This window comes from Microcebus murinus, chromosome 16, assembly GCF_040939455.1.
Source record: "Microcebus murinus isolate Inina chromosome 16, M.murinus_Inina_mat1.0, whole genome shotgun sequence".
In the NCBI taxonomy this organism is placed as follows: domain Eukaryota; kingdom Metazoa; phylum Chordata; class Mammalia; order Primates; family Cheirogaleidae; genus Microcebus; species Microcebus murinus.
In genome coordinates, this window is record NC_134119.1 from 53,138,283 (window position 1) to 53,156,877 (window position 18,595).

Sequence of the window (18,595 nt, forward strand, 5' to 3'; positions counted from 1 at the left end):
GGGGGGGAGAACTCGCCCTACCCATCCTCTTCTACTAATGAAGGGGCCCACTGTCCTTCCCCCTTGCCCCCCAAGTCTCCCATTCTCCAGGTGTGCCCTGTCAGCTGCCCCCCTAGTCCCTTCAGTCCCTGCCTTCTGCCCTCCTCCTCCCCCATTTCTGGGCCCCTTGCCGGTTGCTCATCTCTTCCACAGTTAGAGCACCTTGGCACCCAAGGTACCCTCCCCCAAGCTGGCGGTCTCCTTTCTCCCTCCCGCGAGGCGCACCCAGGCACCCAAGGTGCCCACCGCTAGGGCCGGAGCGCGGCGCTGCGGCCTCTGTTAGGGAGCCGGCTCCACCTGCAGGGTGGCTCGGCGGCGGCCGCGGGCCGCGGGGGCGGAGGAGCGGGCGGCGCGAGGGAGGGGCCTGCGACAGCGGCGGCAGCGGCAGCCCCAGCCCGCGCAGCCCGGCTCGGCCCCGGCTCGGTCGGCGCGGCGCAGCGCGCGTCCCCTAGCCGCCGCCGCCACAGCCAGGCGCACCGGCACCAGCCGCCGCCGCTGGGCGCACGGACGCAGCGCGCACAGGCCGGCCGGGATGCGCGCCCGGGCGCCGGCCCGCCCCAACCCACGGCCGCCGCCCGCCCGCCGCGCGCTCCCCTGAGCGCGGCGCCCGCCGCCGGCCGCCCCCCAGTCCCCCGCCGCGATGCCCGCCCCCCGGGGCCCCGGCGGCCCGCGCCCCTGCTAGGCTGCGGCGGCATGGCCCGCGCGCCCGGCGCGACCTCTGCGGATTGCATCGGTGTGTGGCGGCGGGGCATGCCCAGGGCACCGGGCACGGCCTTCAATGGGCGAGGACACGGACACGCGGAAAATTAACCACAGCTTCCTGCGGGACCACAGCTATGTGACTGAAGGTAACGTACGTGTTGTCTGAGACCCCTCCGGCCCGCCGCGGCGTGGGGATGCCGTCGCACCGAATGCCCTCCGAAGGTTTGGACCGCGCGATGTGTGTCGTGCCCCCCCTCCCCGGGCCCTGCAGGGAGGGAGCCCGAGGGCACCGGCCCCCAGTGCCCAGCGCCCGGCCAGGGCAGTGCCCTCCTCCGAGCCGCCCTCTGGGAGGCAGCTGTCTGCTCCCTGGTCGGTGGAATCCTGATGCGGCCCTGGCCATCATGTTTTCAAAAGCCATGCTGTGGCTAATCTGGTGAAGAAATGCTGGGGAAATGTAGTGGCTTAAAATCCTGGATTTGCCATTTAAGTTCTGCCCAAAGCCCGCAGAATTTTCTAGGCTGCCCACTCCCTGAAGAATAGGGGCCCAGAGCAAACACAAGCATTGCCAGATGCTCCTGAGAGGCTCGCCTGCCCTGGGCCCCTCCTGCGCCCCCAGAGACAGGGTCCCCTGGTGGGAGGGAGAGGGCGGCTGGTTTGCGTCTGGCCTTTTATTCTTGGTGAGTTATATTGGGGCAGGAGCAGCTAGGCTAACTATCAGGATTTCCACCCAAAAGTGGGAGATGCCACCCCTAAATTGGCCCTACAAGCCCACCCCCATCCCAAGGGTGGTGGTACCCACAGGGTCAGGGCCCCTCTTACAGGCCAGAACTTCGGGGGTCCCTCTGCTCAGCCTCGCTCAGGGAGCACTGGGGACAGGCCCGTGCGCAGGGCAGGTGGGGCCCGCACGGTGAACCCCGAGGGAGGGCGGGCCGGGAGATCTGCCGCGGAGTGTCCGCGAGCCCGTCGGCCGCCGGTGCTGCAGCCCTGCCCAGGGGTGGGGACAGGCAGCACCTTCCCCAGGGGCTGCCGGCCTGGCAACAGAAGTGTTTGTGGCTTTTTCGCAAGAGCTCGCCCAGGTGGGTGGCCCCGTGGGAGGAGCCCTGGGCACTGCGTCCCGCGAGGCGGCGCGTGTGGGCGCCTGTGCCGGGAACCCGCGTGGGCCCGGCGGCCGCAAGGCCGGGCTCCGCCGGAAATGAGGCCGAGCGGACCGGAGCCCGCGGAGGCAGAGGCCGGGCGTGTGACCGGGGACGGAGGCCGGGTCCGCGCCCGCGCCCGCGGGAGAACCGCTGAGTCATGCTTCGCCGGCGTGCGCGGGAGAGGGGGCAGGGCCCGCTGCGACGCTCTGCCCGCTGGGGGGCTGGAGCGGCCCTTTGTCGCGCCTCGTGAGGCTGGGGAGGGGTCGCGCGTCCGGTGCTTTTCTGCTCGCAGCCTGCCCGGGTTGAGAGAGGCCCGGGCTGCTGGCAGGTGCCCGAGGCCTGGCTCCGGCGCGAGCGGGGCTTGGCGGGGCTCCTCTGGCTCCGAGGACGCCGCTTCTCATCTGCGCCTTGGGGAGGAGGGGTAGGGCGCGGGCTCGTTCTTGACTGGAAGTGAAAAGCCCGCGGTGGACATCTGCGAGCGTTAATCCGGTCCCCACCCTACCCACCCCGCTTTCGCTGTCATAACGCGCCGGCTCGCAGCGCGGCGAGGGCAGGTGCGGTTGCGGGGGCAGAGTTGTAACCCTCTCCGTCCGTTCACCGTTCACCGAGTATTTGCTGAGCACCTGCTGCATCCCAGTCACCGTTATGTCCCTGGGGCTGGACAGAGGGTCCCTGCTCTTGTGCAGCCTGTGTTCTACCGGGGAGCCATGTGACCTTGAGGGGAGTATCCTCTCACCACATCTCAGTTTCCCCGTCTGTAAAATGGGAGAGACTCCGGCCTGCAAAGGCCTGGGCCTCCTGTGAAGACCAGGCGGGATGGCGATGAAGAAGCGACCTCGGAACTGTCACCCTAACGCAGCCAGAGGGTGTTGAGCGCCGCCTGTGTGCCGAGCCTCGGGCAGACCTCGCGCGCTCCCTACCCTGCTTTTTAGATGAAGAAGCCGAGGCTTGGCCTTGCGCGGCCCAGAAGGAATGCCAGTGAGTGTAGGGCAGAGGGCTCAGCTGCTAGCCATGCAGAGAACAAGATCAGAAGGGGAAACACCACCAGTAATTATTATAATTAGAATATATGAGAATTCTGTCCTCCCTGAATAAAAACAGACTTCCACACGGTTGCATCTTGACTGCATCTTATGCTCAGAGCCACAGGGTAGGTCACATATTTGGATGTCAGGCAGACCTGTGTTAAAATTTTGCTTCTGACCCCTCACTTGCTGTGTAAATTCGGACAAGTACTAAACCTTCCTGAGCTCCACTTTCTTTCTTCATAGAGGGAGAAATAATAATGGCTGCTCATGCAAAGTTGTTGGGATAATCAGTGATTATGCTAATATGGAAAGTGCCCAGCGCAGTGCTTGGCTTATTGGAGGCATTTGATTAATGACACGTATAATTTAAAAGTCTTATAACTGGAAGAGCCTTATGAGCAAATAGTGGATGCTAAGACTCAGTTTGCAAAAGACCTAGCTGCACAAATTCCCATTGCACCTGGTCCTTGGGTCCATACTCACTTCTTGTACCCCAGCTGCTCCTGTCTACTGCCTGTTCCTTAAGTGGGTGACTTCTTCCCTGCCTCAGGGCATTTGCCTGCTGTCTTCTACCTGGAACACCTTCCTCCTGCTTTTCTCACGACTGACTCCTTCTCACCCTTTGGGTCCCAAATCAAATGTCATCTTTGCCATTGGGAGTCCTACTTGAATTCCTAGGTCTCTTATAAAATCTCAAATACCTTGGGAAGAGTTGAGGTTTTGTTAGCTGTTCACATCTTGGGGTGAATTAGAGCAGCTTGGGATTTTGGGGGGATGCTGACTCTTGGCTGAGCTCAGCTGTCTTGAGGGTTGTGATTATGCGGTGTGCATGCAGGCCACCTAGGGCACAGAGAACTTTGCAAGGACAGGGACAGGGTGTTGAGAGAGCAGTGCCATTGACACTTTTAGGACCATGGAGGGATGCCAGGGTTGGGAGGGTGCCAGAAAGTCTCTGTCTGTTTAGGCAGTTCTTAAGAGCTAGACGTGATTCTTGAAAGGACTTTTCCTGGCTCTGTTCTCTTTCGCTGTAGGCCCCAGGACTTCTGAGTTAAATAGCTGTTTCTAGGCTACACTGGACATGCAAAACCCATGCACCCTTCCTTCACTGAGCACCATTTACCAAGCACATCCTTCTCTGGGTCTGGCTGAGGCAGGCAGTGATGGCCCAGACACAGGAGCTCGGCTGAGGGGAGATGGCAGAGGCTGACCGAGTAGATCTGGCAGTGACTGTGTCTCTGTGGGAATGTGCCTGACAGGTGAGGCACTCAGGAACCCATTTCCCTGCTGGGACTGGAGCTCAGCTTCCATTCCCTGGAGCATCTCAGCCACCAGCCTCTGTCAGACACATGTGCCTCTTGCATCCGTGGAAATGAGGCAGTTTCCCTACCCCCATCCTGGGGTGTCACACCCGATTTCAGACCAGTCTCTTTATCTCCACAGAGTTGTCCTGATTTAATGGTTGAGAAAATGCAGGGGAACTCCCACCGCATGGAGTTGTCTTCGGAGTCTGAACTGGTTGGCTCTGGAAACTGTATGTTTTCCACCCAGGCCTAAACCGCAGCGGAGAGCAGGTGTGTCGTGGGAGACCCAGCATGCAGTGAGATGTGCACTCTCACATCGAATGCTGCAGCCGGTCTCTCCAGCACCCAGCCTCCCTTCTCCCATGGAGAACACACGTGGTTCTGGCAAGAGCTCTCAGACCGCTTCTAGGTCTGAAGGTACAGGGGTCATCTTGTCCCTGTGCAGTGACTGGTTCCAGCATGGAGCGAGAGTCAGTTCTGGAGGTCGAGTGGGAATTAGAGAGCTGTGGCTAAGCTGGTCCCTCTGTTGTGATGGGAACGTGGATGTCCCGTGGTTGCTGGCAGCTGTCCTGGCACCATGACAGGCAGAGGGTGAGTGAGAACTGGGTACTGTGGGCGACATTCAGGCCTGATGTCCACCCCAGCTCTGGGCTCCCAGTCCATGAGCTGGTACCTGTCCTTGTCGCTACACACTCTAAGCCTGGTCTGTCACCACAGCATCGGCACCGGCTCCCACAGCCTGTGCTGCTCACCGAGAACCAGGAGGCTGCTCTGTAACTCCCAACCAAGAGCCCGGGACACAGCACTGAGGGGGCTTTTTGTTTGTTTGCTTTCTGCTGTAGGAATCCTTTTTCATCTATTTTTTTTTTTTTTCACTCCAGTCAAGGATGCCGAGTCCAGTTTTCTCTCCGCGGTTCAACTGAGGGCAGATGAGAGAGCCTAAGATCTTGCATGGGAGACCTGGGGCCCTGGCGGGGTCTGGGTCTGGGTCCGTGGTCTTGGCAGGCCACACAGTCTCTCTGAACATCGGTTTATTCTCTGCGGCGTTGCTTAGATCACTTGAAACAGGTATACGGCTGTGTGATGTCTTATCTTCTCCGTGAACTGCCCACCTGCTTCTCGGAGGGAATGGCTCAGGAAGCTCCAGGGAGCTGAGGGCACATGCCCGGCCAGCGCCTGGAGCACAGACAGCACTTTGTGAATGTTACCCTAAATGATGATGTCCAGGGCCAGAGTTAGACTAGCCCAGAGAACTATCAGACTGGCTAGCCCATCTCCCACCCATCCCACGGGGAAACTGAGGCTAGGAAGGGGGAAATTAGTTGGTGGCACTGACCACCATGGGGAGAATGGGGGAGCCAGCTTTGCTCTCTGAAATCCGGATGTGGACCACTCTGATGCTTTGTTCCTTGCTTCCATTTGGGAATGCCACTTGCATAAGCTTCCCTCGGGCATCACAAGCCAGTGTGGGCTCCGTTTCAGGGGTGGGGGAAGGCAGCTGAGGCTGGGCCTGTTGGGTGTCCTCTAGCCAATCACACCGCCTCTCTGAGCCTCAGTTTCCTTGCACAGCACGGTGCCCTGGGTTGTCGCAAGGCTGTGTGGACACTGAAGTTGCGTACTCTTGTCCATTCCGCACACCTTTGTGTGGGCCATCCCCATGCCCGCTGCAAGCGGGAGGCTCCTTTATTTTTAATCAACCCTATCTTAAAGCTTGGTGCAGTCACGGAGTAGGGTTTTTCTCATTTTCTTTCTGGAGGATGGAAACCAAATTCTAATAAAATGTTTCCACTTCATCTCCTTGTTGTTGTTACTTGCCACAGCTTTTGGTTTTTATCCTTAAAGCTCCAAGAGCTAAGGGATTTTTTTGTAGGAGGCATTTTAGGCCTTGAGAACTGGAGCCCCTGCGTGACGCTGGGGGCTCAGTGGAAGGGTCACAGGAGAGCAGCGCAGTGAGAGGAGGACCACCAGACAGATCCACGCTGGCAGCCACTCGTGGTATTGCCGTCCAGTCTTTTTTTAATGCCCGTGTCTGTTTTTAATAAAAGCCACATTCTCTCTGTATAAACAATTTTGAAGGCACTTTTCTAGTTTAGTGTGAGATTATTAGAACTTTCCAGAGTTTTGTGGGTGTGTAACCTGCGCAGTCATGTAGGGACCCCACACTCAGACGGCCCCTGGCGTGGGTTGACTCTCTGCTGCTGCCAGCTTGAAGATTGTGAGCATTTCATCTTGGAGCTCATGCTTTGTAAGCGGAAGCGGGCTGGGACAGCAGAGCTGGGGAAGGAGCGAAGAACACATGCAGCAGGCGTGTCCGTGCTTCTTGGCGGCAGCTCCCGGAGCTCACTTACCTCGTCCGCTTGAGTGTCCCTCAGCTCCCAAGCAGGGTGGGGCCACCCGTGTTCCCTGGCAGCACGTCTGTCCTGCATAAGCAGGGGCCATCTCTCCACTGATGCTCCAGGGCACTGCTGTCCTAAGGCAGCGACTTCTGAGAAATGTGAATGACCCAGACCCAGGAGCCCTGTGGTACCCTTTCTTCTTGCTGTTGTGCCCCTGTATGAGCCAGTCACCGATGCTGAACATGGTGACACAGAAGGAAAGGGAAATAGGGCAGCATAGTTCCTTTTCCTGTTAGTCCTTCTTTATTTACCATCGAGCCCGGCTAGAGAGCATTGGTAGAACGTGCACATGTTCAAAAGTGAAATAAACACAATTGTGTTAGTTTCCTAAAGTGTCCACTGCCCTGGTAAGAACAAACTACATACTACGCAAAATACGAATTATGCATCTACATTCCGGTTAAATACTCTGATGTTTACATTTAAAATTGGAATTGCACAATTGGGTGATGAGTGATGAAATGAATGCTAAGAATTTAAATTTTTCTTTTTTTAAATTTCAATTGACATTAAATAGCAAATAACACCATGACAAGATATGGAAGACATAAAAAAGTATTTCAGTATCTTTAATGGCACTTTCCCCTGCTTTTTGGTCAAGGGGCTCTGTGTTTTCATTTGGACTTGGCAGCACAAATTACACTGCTCTTCCTATCTTGAGGTAACTCTGGGTAGGGTGGACCCTTGGCTCTGCCTCCCATCCCTTTGGCTTTTGTGATTGGTGGAAATGGTGAGGGCCTGCCATCCATTGGGCTACTTTTTCCTAGGGGCCGGGGTTATAGTATTTAAAGGTTCCTCTGGCACCCACTGGGCCCCTGCAGGGCTCCTGACCCCCACCCACTGGACCTCTGGCTCCACAAGCTGTTCTACAGTTCTCTTATTTTATACTTTAAACCTCCCACTCCCCACAGGCCCAAGGAGGGAAGGTGGAGTATGGGTCCCTAACTCACTTTTTCCACTAGGTTTACGATTAATAGAGCAGATTTTTTGGCTCCTATCTTGCCCATCTTTCCAGTGTATTCTCAAATCCTAGCAGGGAGGAGGGGTAGCTGGTTACCTGAGCCCCTTCCCCAAACCCCACAGTAAGATATTTAGAGCCATCATTTTATTGGTTGCATGATAGTCCTATGATAGATGTGTCATAATTCAGTAGTTCAATTAACCACCTTCTTGTCGCTGGACATTTAGGTTGCCTTTCTTTATGTCTTTTCTGCTTTCATTGTGATCGCTGACCTTTGTGTGAAGCTGTTCCCTAATCCCATTCTCCCCAGCTTTGTAATAATGTGCTTAAGAGGGGGTCTTATGCTTGTAATTTGATGTAAACATTGTGAATGTTTTTAGTATTCTTGACACATATCACCAAATTATTCTTCGGAAAGTGTCTCTGTTTTACCACATACTGATTGACATTAGGCAGTCTAATTTGTTTGACCTTTGCAAATATCATAGATGAAAAATATTTGTTTTAATTCATGTGTGAATACCAATGAGGTTGGACTTTTTTTCCTTTTGTTCAAAAGACATTTACTGATCCCTGTAAGTGCCAGGGTGATGTTAGTTGCTGGACATGCAAAGTGGAAGAGCAAGGTCATGACCTTCACTCATTCATTCAACAAATATTTCTGGACCTCCCATTATGTGCTAGGCCCAGAGGAAGCCCCTGTAGCTGGAGCTGGGAGAGTGAGGGTGGGGGTGGGAGTTGAGGCCGGAGCCCCGAGGTTCACTGGCATCTAGGGGAGGAACAAGGACAGACAAGGAACACACCTGTGGCAGGGACAGAGGGAAGGGTCGGCGAAGTAGGAGGCAGACGGGAGGGCTGTGGAGTCACAAACCCGAGAGAGTCCCAGGAAGGGACTGGGAGAGAGGGAGAGAGGACAGAGGAGGGCGGGGAAGAGGGTGGGTCAGCAGCGTTCAAGGCTGCCGCACTGTCGGCTACAGCAGCACCCGCATGCACCACCCAGGCTCTTCCGCAACCTCTCTGTCCAGGTACGTGCCCCTCGGGCAGCCAGGCCCTTGGGCTCTGCTTTGGTGATGTTGTCTTTCCACAGGCCTAGATCTCTGTCTTCACTGCCTGCTCCCTCATCTCCTTGCCCAGCACGTTGTGGACACCAGCCAGGCTGTGTCCGTCTTGGAATGTGGACTCTCCTGTCCCAGGGTCTTGGGTGCCATTGAGAGACCAGGCTGTCTCTGGAGAGGGTCTGGCGTTGCTGGGGGAATCTACACGCCCCACAGCACCCTAGTGGGTCCTGTTAGTTAAATCAGGCCCTGCAGAGGTGGACACCTCATCAGTCTGCCCTCAGGCAAAATGACCCATGTGGACTTTAGGATTAAATAATTGTAAAACATGTGCAATGGGCATCACTGTGATTCAGCATTTATTGGGTACATACTATAATACTGTATGTCAGACATGAGGCTACATGTGTCTTATTGGATACTCACAAGACCTGATGTGTGTATTTTCTCCCTATTTTACAGAGGAGAAAACGGAGGCTTGGGTACTTGCCCAATGTCACATGGTTTGGAAGGGAAGGAGTTTGGCAGGGTTTTGAATGCAGGCCATCTGCCTGCAGAACCCACATTCCTGACCACCACTTTGATTGGCTGGGACCCACAAGGCAGGGACATATTAATAGTTCTGACTATATGCTGAGCTTGGGAGGGTTTTGGGATTTGAACCCAGACTGCCTGGCTTGGTGCTCAGCCTGGCTGTGCAGCAGCTAAAGGCAATTAGGATGTGTCAACAGGAGAGAGCGGCCCTCTACTGCACAGGTGGGTGGTGGTGGTGGCCATAGGCGGTGGTCTGCAGAGGACAAGTGGTTCAGGCACTGAGGGTGGAGTGGTATTCCCAGGCCATGGAGTGATGGTGTGTTTGGATGTGGCATTCTAGTGCATTCTGGGCAGGAGGAACAGCGTGTGTAAAGTGACTTAACGCTTGTCCCCAGGCAGTGTCTAGAGTGCTCTTCCTGAGCCCAGGGGCAGTTCCTTGCTGGCTGGCCTGGAATGAAGACACACCTGGGAGCCTGTGCCGGCCCCCTTGCACAGCCAGGGCCATTGTCCTCCTGGGCCCTGGGCTGAATGGTCCATTGAGGCAGAACAAAGGCTGCTCAGAGGTTCCCAGTGGGGGTGTGGGCTGCCCCAAGCAGGGATGGGATCTTCAACTGCAGGCCAGGGGCCTCCTCTGGCCAGGCCTGGCCTCCTGCATCCCCTCTCCACCCCTCCTGAGAACAAGGGCGGCTACTGCTGGAGGCCTGAGGTCTGGCGCTGGTACCCGTGGTACCCGTGGTATCCGTGGCAGCTTCTGGCCTCTGAACCAGCTTTCCTGTCTACAAAGCAGGGAGAGAACTAGAGCTACATTTACTATTAGCTTTTGATTGTTTTTTATAATTTCTTTTTTTTTTTATTTTTATTTTTTTTTATTTTGGCATATTATGGGGGTACAGATTTTAAGGTTTCAATAAATGCCCATTTCCCCCCTCCCCCCAAAAGTCTGAGTCTCCATCATGACCATCCCCCAGATGGTGCACATCTCACTCATTATGTATGTATATACCTACCCCCTCCCCCCTCCCCCCTCCCACCTGCCCAATACCCTATTACTGTAGTACCTATGTGTCCACTTAGGTGCTAGTCAGTTAATACCAGTTTTCTGGAGAATATATCTGGTGCTTGTTTTTCCATTCTTGGGATACTTCACTTGGTAGTATGGGTTCCAGCTCTAACCAGGAAAATATAAGATGTGCTATATCGCCATTGTTTCTTAGAGCTGAATAGTACTCCATGGTATACATATACCACATTTTATTAATCCATTCTTGGATTGATGGGCACTTGGGCTGTTTCCACAGCCTTGCAATTATGAATTGTGCTGCTATAAACATTCGAGTGCAGGTGTCTTTTTTGTAGAGTGTCACTGGATCATTTGTTTTTTATAATTTCAAAAAAGTTTTGATGAATACTTTCAAATATGTACCAGAGTAGAAAAAGTAGCATATTGAATTGCTCTCAATCTACCCTCTGGCTCCAAGTGCCATCAGGATTGCGCTGCACTTCATCTATGCTGCCCTGCTTTGGCTGATGAGCTTTCAGGCAAATCCAGGATGCCTGTCATTTCACGTGTCTCTGAATGTGAAGGGCATTTCTTATCCCACCTAAAATATGAGTACTAGCCTTGTTATCTATATTCTGATCCATTTTATCAGCGTCCTCAGTTGTCTCACAAATGTCTTTTATGGTTGGCTGGTTTGACCCAGGCCTCAAAATCCTGCACCTGCATTTGACTGTTCTCTCACTTACGTCTTCCCTGACCTAGACCTGTCCTCCATCCCATTTTTAGACCCCTGACTGTTTTATGAGAATTGTTATTGTTCATGAGGATTACAGTGTCACCCCACAGTCCCTAACCTGTGCCTGGATCCCAGTCACCTGGTGGGTCTGGGAGGCTGACAGGTGGGTGCCGGGACTCTGCCCCACAGAGGGCGCCGTGCCAGCCTCACCTCTTCCCAGCTGAGTGATCTCCGGCAGGTTGTCCAGCCAGGTCACGCCTGGTGACCACGTCTGAGATGGGGTGAGCGTGGCAGCACTGTCCTCTCAGGGCTGTGGTAAGTGTTGAATGAGATAATTAATGTGTGTCCCATGAGTCCCTGTCCTGCTCCCCATGACGCGGATGGGGCAGGAGCCGTGTCCTGCTGGGGACACTCACCCCGGGCTGGCCACTGTGTACAGTGGGGCGAGCAGTTTCTGAGGAAGAGGATGTTCTCTTAGGTGGTTTGGATGCTGAAGACCATTTGTTACAGCTGCTGGCAGCACTCTGATTACTGCTAGTTACAAAGAGCACCCCAAGTCCCAGTGATTTAGTACCCCGACGTTTGTCTCCCTGTAACAGTTCATGGCGGGTGCTCCTGTGCGGTCGGCAGTCTCCTCCACAGAGACGCTGGGATCCAGGCCCTTCTCCTATGCTGGCTTCTCTCCTATGCTTCTCCTGCGCTGGCTCCCCCATGCTCGCCACCCTCTGGGAAGGAGGGTGTGGGAAGGCACACTCCCTTCTCAAACACACAGCCCAGAAGTGGCATGTGCCGCTCCCCTCAGGTCCCGTTGGCCAGAACTAGTCTCATGGCCCCACTGGATGCAAGGGCAGCTGGGAAATGTCGCCCCTGGCTGGGCAGCCGGGGGACAGCTCTTCCGTGCGCAAGAGAGGTCGTGGATCTTCTGGTGTGGGACTCAGAGGGGACAGTCACACGCTGGCTGGGGAGGTCGGGGTGCCTTCCTGGGAGAGGCGATGTCTGACCCAAGTCCAGAAGCCAGAGGTCGTGCATGGGTAGATCAAGTAGGAGGGGCATTCTGGGCATCAGCCTGGGGTAAAGGCCGGGCCTGGGAGAGGACATCCTTTGTATGGAGTGGCTTTTGCGCCCTTGAGACTTAGAGGGGTCGGGAGGGGCCAGGGCAGGAGCGAGATGGGAAGAGGGAGGGAGTACCGTCTGTGAAAGGCTTTGAGTGCTGAGATAAGGAGTTTGGATTTTATCCCACTGACAGTGGAGCCATGCAGAAATAAGGTTTTTCCTTCCTTTGTTTGGAAGTATTTTGATTTCTGTTAGCTTATTGCCTCGCTACAAAAAATACATGCATCCATTCCAGAAACTTCAGAAAAAGAGATTCCTACCACTGAAAATCTTTTGGTATATTTTTCTTTCTTTGCACGTTTGTATACATGCTATCCAGGTACATACATGTTCCTAAGCAATTTTTCATTCACTGAAAAAAAAGCTTTCTGAGCAATCTATTGTGCAGATTTACGACACTTGAAAGAAGGAATTGGCCAGCAAAGATGGTGTTCGTCAAAGACATGAAAAGTGACAATGCTGGGAGTGAGATTTGGATTGAATATAAATGGAGTTATAGGACAAACTGATGCTCCTGGGAGTGTTGAAGCTGCTGCCCTTTGAGATGCCCGTATGCAGCCCGAGGAGCTGAACGAAGGTGAACTTATCGATATAAACAAAGAAAGGGCTGTGCCCAAAAGGATGGAGATGTCCCAGAAGAAGTGACACTGGGAAAACACTTCACATTAAAGGAACTCTTGGAGATGTTTCACAATGTTGAAAGCAGAAAGGATAAAGTCTTGGAAGCTGATCTGAACTCAGAAAGATAATTCTCCGAAGCTTAGAAAAGATGCTTTCTCAGTATCCTAAGGCATACAGTAAGCCAGGGGTCTTTTTAAACAGGGGGCCAGTTCACTGTCCCTCGGTCCACTGGGGGGCTGGACTATAGTTTTAAAAATCAATGAACAAATTCCTATGCACACTGTACATATCTTATTTTGAAGTAAAAAAACAAACGTGCAAAACGCCCGCATGTGGCTGCGGGCCGCGGTGTGAGGACACCTGCTGAGTAAGCAGGAGCAGCACTATTCAGACTACTCTTGATGTCTTTTATACAGAAACAAAACACTTGAATTCTCAATGCTTCTAATGTTTTAAATTATGGTGTACTAAATAAATATTTGTTTTGCTATTTTTAACTTTCTCTGTACGTCTGTAACCATTGGTAAGATAGTTTTTAATGTCTTGGCAAATTTTAAAGGTCACAGAACCATTGTCATTTCCTCATTGATTATTAAGATGGCTTTCAATGGTTTCAGCCTGCTTGGTAGCTTCGTGGCTCCACACTGCTGTGCAAAGCGAGAACTGCCTACACTCCTTCCAAGCGGGCAGTGTCGGCACTGCGTGCCACCCCGAGGGCAGAGCCACGGCGGTGTTCCAACCTGGCCACGGGCTGCAGTCAGTGTCCTCCCTATTGAAGGTGGCAGCTCAGGAATATTAAATAACTCACATTCCTCCAGGAAGCGGTTAGGCAGCCCGGGGCTCGCTGTGAGAGGAGCGCAGAGGTCTCCCGCCAGCCTGTCTGCTTCGCGGCCAACCCGTCATGGAATGAACCGGCTGAAGGAGTCAGGAGCTGACGATAGTGGTTGCTGTGCCGGCTTGCAGTGTGCGAGGTGGCAGAAATAACCCTGAATACTCTGTAGCCCAAGGAGAGGTAAGGCGCTTTATTGAAGCTGTGAAAATACAATCCATCATCATAATGTGCCCCATATTGTCAAGACTCTGGGAGCTAAGTTGTGTGTATGTTAACGTGCCCTTTGCAAGAAGATTTGAATTTTACTTCTCTATTTATTTCATCTCACTACAGAAATGTTGGAAAATGCAGAAAGTAGAAAAAGAGGGGAGAAATAACATCCTTGACTTCACTACTCCAGAAACACTGTTCACATTTTGTTATATTTCCTTCTAACTGCCCCCATCCATGCTGGAGATTCTAATATAGTTTTGTGCACTTTAAAATATTGAACACATTGTAAATGTTTTCCTATATTAACTTGCAGTCTAAATAAACAATTTTATTGGCTGCATAATATTCCACCTTGTAGATGTAATTATTCATTCAGTAACTGTGTACGGATTCATTCATCAGATTAGTGTCTATTATCTATGGCAGGTGTGTGGGTGGGGTAGGGCGATTCAGGAAGGATGAATAGAGTGCAGCCCCTCTCCCCAGACTTTCTGGGGCCAGGGAGACATGGCAGATGGTCTTAACCCAGTGTGAGGGGCAGGGATGCAGCGGGCCCTGCCAGCCTGGGAGCAGGTGGCAGAGAGGGGAGGCTGTGGCGGAGGGGCAGTGGGTGGTCCACAGTGGCAGGAAATAGGGGAGGGGCGTTCCAGGCAGGAAGGACATTATGGGTGAGGCGAGGACGTAAGAAGCAACGTGGTGTGTTCAGGGTTGCTGGAGCGCTCACTGGCAGGGCTTACAGATCCTGCAGGCATGGTGACCTGTCCCGGCAGGGGAGGAAAAGGGAACTGTCCGTGGCCAGAGGTCTCCGGGGGTTTGGGGGGGCAGCATAAGAGATGGGGTGTGGGCGCTTCCAGCAGAAATGAGAAAGCTCCCAGGGAGGCGCCCAGAAGTGGAGATGAAGGTTGTGGGGTGGAGAGGGTGTCCGGGCAGGCTGGGAGCGGGGAGCCACCCTGTGTGCTGGGGAGGCTGGGTCTCCTGTCTTTGGTAAAGGCAGGATGGCAGGAGTGTGGCCGAAGGCGGGAGGTGCAGGTGGTGGTGGGCGGAGCGCAGAGAGAGCTTCTCCCCACTGTTGGACACCGGCAGTCCTGCCTTTTAGTGTTTGAGATTAGGACGGAGGAGCGTCCTTGTGAGTGTACTTTGTTCTGTGTCTCTGATTATTCTTGGTTCTGGCTATCTAGGAATGCAATTTTTTGGTGTAAGGGTAGGAGTGTTTATTTATTTATTGATTTATTTTTGAGACAGAGTCTCACTTTGTTGCCCAGGCTAGAGTGAGTGCCGTGGCGTCAGCCTAGCTCACAGCAACCTCAATCTCCTGGGCACAAGCGATCCTCCTGCCTCAGCCTCCTGAGTAGCTGGGACTACAGGCATGCGCCACCATGCCCGGCTAATTTTTCTTTCTATATATCTTAGTTGGCTAATTAATTTCTTTCTATTTATAGTAGAGATGAGGTCTCGCTCTTGGTCAGGCTGGTTTCGAACTCCTGACCTTGAGCTGTCCACCCGCCTCGGCCTCCCAGAGTGCTGGGGGTAGGAGTGTTTTTAAGGGCTTGAATAAAGATTTGAATATGATGTTGTCTACTAAACTAAAAAACAAATTTACCGAAAAATTGTTTGGGTGAATTTTAAGAGTAAGTCCACCTGTGCAGTGCAGGGCTGGAGTCGTCTGTACGTTACAGCAAACCCATCAGTCTCCATCTCTCTTGCTTAAAAAAAAAAAAGAAAAGAAAAAGAAAAAGAAAGATTGATTTCAGCTCCAGCGCGCGGGTGCCTGCTGTGCTCCTCGTGTCCGGACGGGTGTCTGAGGGGCGCAGGGCGTTGGCTGTGCCAGGCAGGAATGGTCCTGTGAACCTCCTACGTGTGCGGGCATGACTGCCGTGTCTTCATGGTGAAGTGACAACGGCGATGGTGACAAGGAGTGACGCTGCCGTGTCTTAACTGCGATGTGTAGTGACAGGCTTGGGGGCTCGTTAGGACGCCATCCCGCCCTGGGAGGAGGTTCCCCATTTGCACATCAGGACACGGAGCCTCAGAGAGCTTGGGTCCTTTGGCAAAGGTCACATGAGAGTTACGGGGCCATTACTACATAATGAAGGACCCTAAATCTTAGTGATGTGCTGACAGCCATTCTATCCTGTCTCCTGGATTCTGTGGGCCAGAGGCTCGCTGGGCAAATGCTCTGCTCTGCACCGCAACCGCTGAGTCTTCCAAGTGGTGGGCGGGCCGGCCTGGAGGGACCAAGACGGTTTCACTCGCGTGTTTCCTGCGAGACAGGGATGGCAGGGGGTGGGGTGGGGTGGGGGGTGGGGTCCAGCATGGCAGTCTCAGGCCTCATGGACTCTGGAGGCCTCTGGCTTTCCCAGACCACGTGTCCCAAGAGAATCAGGCGGGAACCACGTGGCCTTCCCTGACTCCCTCTGATGTGTCGCAGTGTCGGTTGTGTCTCGTCTCTCAGTGTGGTGAGTCAGAGGCTGGCCCAGCTTGGAGGGGAGTTAGACTCCACCTTGGACGTGGGAAGGGCCCAGGCTGCAGAGGAGCAGACGGGACAGGAGGTGGTGCTGGGCTCCCGCTGAGAAGTGCAATCCGCCCAGATGCCTGGGCGGGGCTGGGACCCGCACTGGGCTCTGTCTGACCTGGGAGCCGTGGCCCCTCTCCTGAGCCACACTCTCTCCTGGAGTCCTGGACAGTCCGAGCCAGCACGGCTCTCCGTCCATACTACTGCCTGTCCCAAAACAGGGAAAGCACCCCGTATGTTTGCTCATTTAAACACAGAAAAAAGGAGGTGAATGACAGCTTTCTCTAGGGGGCAGATTAGATTCGCAGCACGCCTGCCACCCCATGTGCCCCAGGTGGAGATTATCCGTGCAGTGGGATCGGGGTGGGTACAGCCTGCCGTGCCCCTCTGCCCATTCTCCTCTGCGGGTGGTTTGGAGGTGCCCACATCAGGGAACATGGCTCTGGGTGGAGCCATGCTTGCCTTCTTGCCAGGCCACCACGGCGAGGGAGAGGAGGGAACAGAAACAGGTGAGCTGGGCTGGCTTTTCTGCTTGGCCAATTCGATGCAGCCCGACTCCAAGAAGGCCAGTCATCCTATTTGTTCAGCTGCACAGAAGTGGTTTTATTGGAAGCGATTACAGCTCCGGTGTACTCTCCGCCCAGGGATGACATGCATTGCACTCCCCTGCTGGGGAGTGGGGACCATTCTCTGTGTGACTATGGTGGAAGGGAAGGAAGCAGCCCTTCCGTTTGGTGACAGCCCACCGTGTGCCTGCTGTTGGGCAGGGTGGCAGGTTCCAGGCATTGCCTCTGGGGTAGGCCCACCTGGGGGCTCCCCTGCCAGAGGAGGCATAGCTGGGGGCACTGGGCTACGACTACCGACACCTCTCCTTCCTCTTTGAAGACTGCACCCCACACTTTGTCCCTGCAGCTTTCACATCTGCAGGGTGGAGGGTGTAGGGTAGAGAGGGACTCAGACCACCTTGGGGACAGCCTTCCTCTGTGTCACTGCTAGTGTGCAAGTGACCTACCGTGGCCCCTCTGGCAGCTCTGTAGCTTTGGCTCTAAATTAGGGACAGGAATATCCTCTGGGAGTCTCTTCAGGGGTGGACAGAGGTAAGACATGTGCCTGGTGCTCAGAAAGGCTGAGCCTATGCTGATCTTTGTGCTGAGCAGTGGGGCCTTGGATAGGGGAGCCACGCACATCTGTCCGCGCTCTTCAGTGTCAGAGGGCGGGGTGCTCTGGGTGTCGGGGTGCTCTGACCCACCCCATCCCAGCCTCACCCTTTAACCAATGGGGTGTCCTGCAGTGCAGCCATGAGGAGCTGGAGCCCGGGACGGGGGCAGCCCATCCAGATGGCAGGCGGGGGCGGGGGGGGGGCCTGCAGGCTGGCAGAGCACAGCCAGCCCAGCCCCGTGGTCTCCTGCAGTACTCTGGTGTCCTGAGGAGGGGCCTGCACCACGGAGCTGGGCCAGCGTGGTGGGTGTATCTCCAGGAGAGCGCTGGGCTGGGATTCCTAGCAGGACAGAGCTGCCCCACGGACCCATGTGGACTTCCTGCCAAGGACTCAGTCTGCTTTGCTTCCAGGCTTGCGGCCGAGCTGGGAGTCCCAGGTGTGCCTTGCTGACGGCACCTTCCGGGCAGACGACCCCATTCTCACAACCCTACCTGGGATGCCATCTGGCCACATGGGCAGGCCCGCATGGGGACGGTGGGGGTGGCACGTGATGGATCAGGTCAGTGGCTGAAGACCTGGTGGGGGTTGCTGTAGTTGTATCACACTTCTAAGGGCACGTGGAGTGGGCCTCTCTGGGTCTCAGTTTCCCCTGTTGTGAAGTGGAATGAGGACTCTGTCTTGGGCCACACAGCCAGTGTTTCTGGAAGAAACGACGTCTGCGGAAGGCAGCGGCACGCAGACGAGAGCAGGCCCCAGGCGGGGCCCCGTGAAGCCTGGAAACCCATCCAGAAGGATGTGGACGGGCGGGGGCACGCCAGGTGGGGGTTGGCCTCGAACCTGAAGGGAGGAGGGTCCAGCTGTGCCCTGAGAGTGAGGCTCCGTGTCACATGCTCTGGGTCTGAGGGCCTGCGAAGTCACTCTGAAGGGAAGGTGGCCCCAGGCCAGGAGAGGTGGCCTGTGTGTTTTGCAGCCTACTTGACACCAGAATGCCCCTGGCGCCCACTTCCTGTTCAGGCCGCCCGGCCTCCTCCCCAGCCCTCTCCTCCCTGTGCCCCACCCCATAGGCTGCTCCGGGGGCAGAGGAGGGTGCTTTGATTGGTGGGGTTGGGAGAAGTTGGAAGCATAGTGGATAGGCCTGGAGGGGTGAGGGTTGGGGGTGGGGACGGGCAGGGGGTGGTGACCGCCCGCGCCCCATCCTGTCTCAGGAGCTAGGGCTCTACGGAACCCCCCATTTGCGAACTGCACATCTGACCCTCT

The 18,595-nt window shown here is 54.8% G+C and overlaps 1 protein-coding gene across 1 annotated transcript in view; it reads left to right on the top strand.

The window, feature by feature from the left end:
• The first annotated feature begins 709 nt into the window (after nt 1-709).
• PPP2R2C (protein phosphatase 2 regulatory subunit Bgamma) overlaps nt 710-18,595 on the top strand; it is a 133,108-nt gene continuing 115,222 nt past the window's right edge. The window contains exon 1 of the mRNA XM_012747682.3: nt 710-887. Coding sequence (XP_012603136.2) covers nt 818-887 — 70 coding nt within the window. The 5' untranslated portion in view covers nt 710-817. The remainder of the gene's footprint in view (nt 888-18,595) is intronic.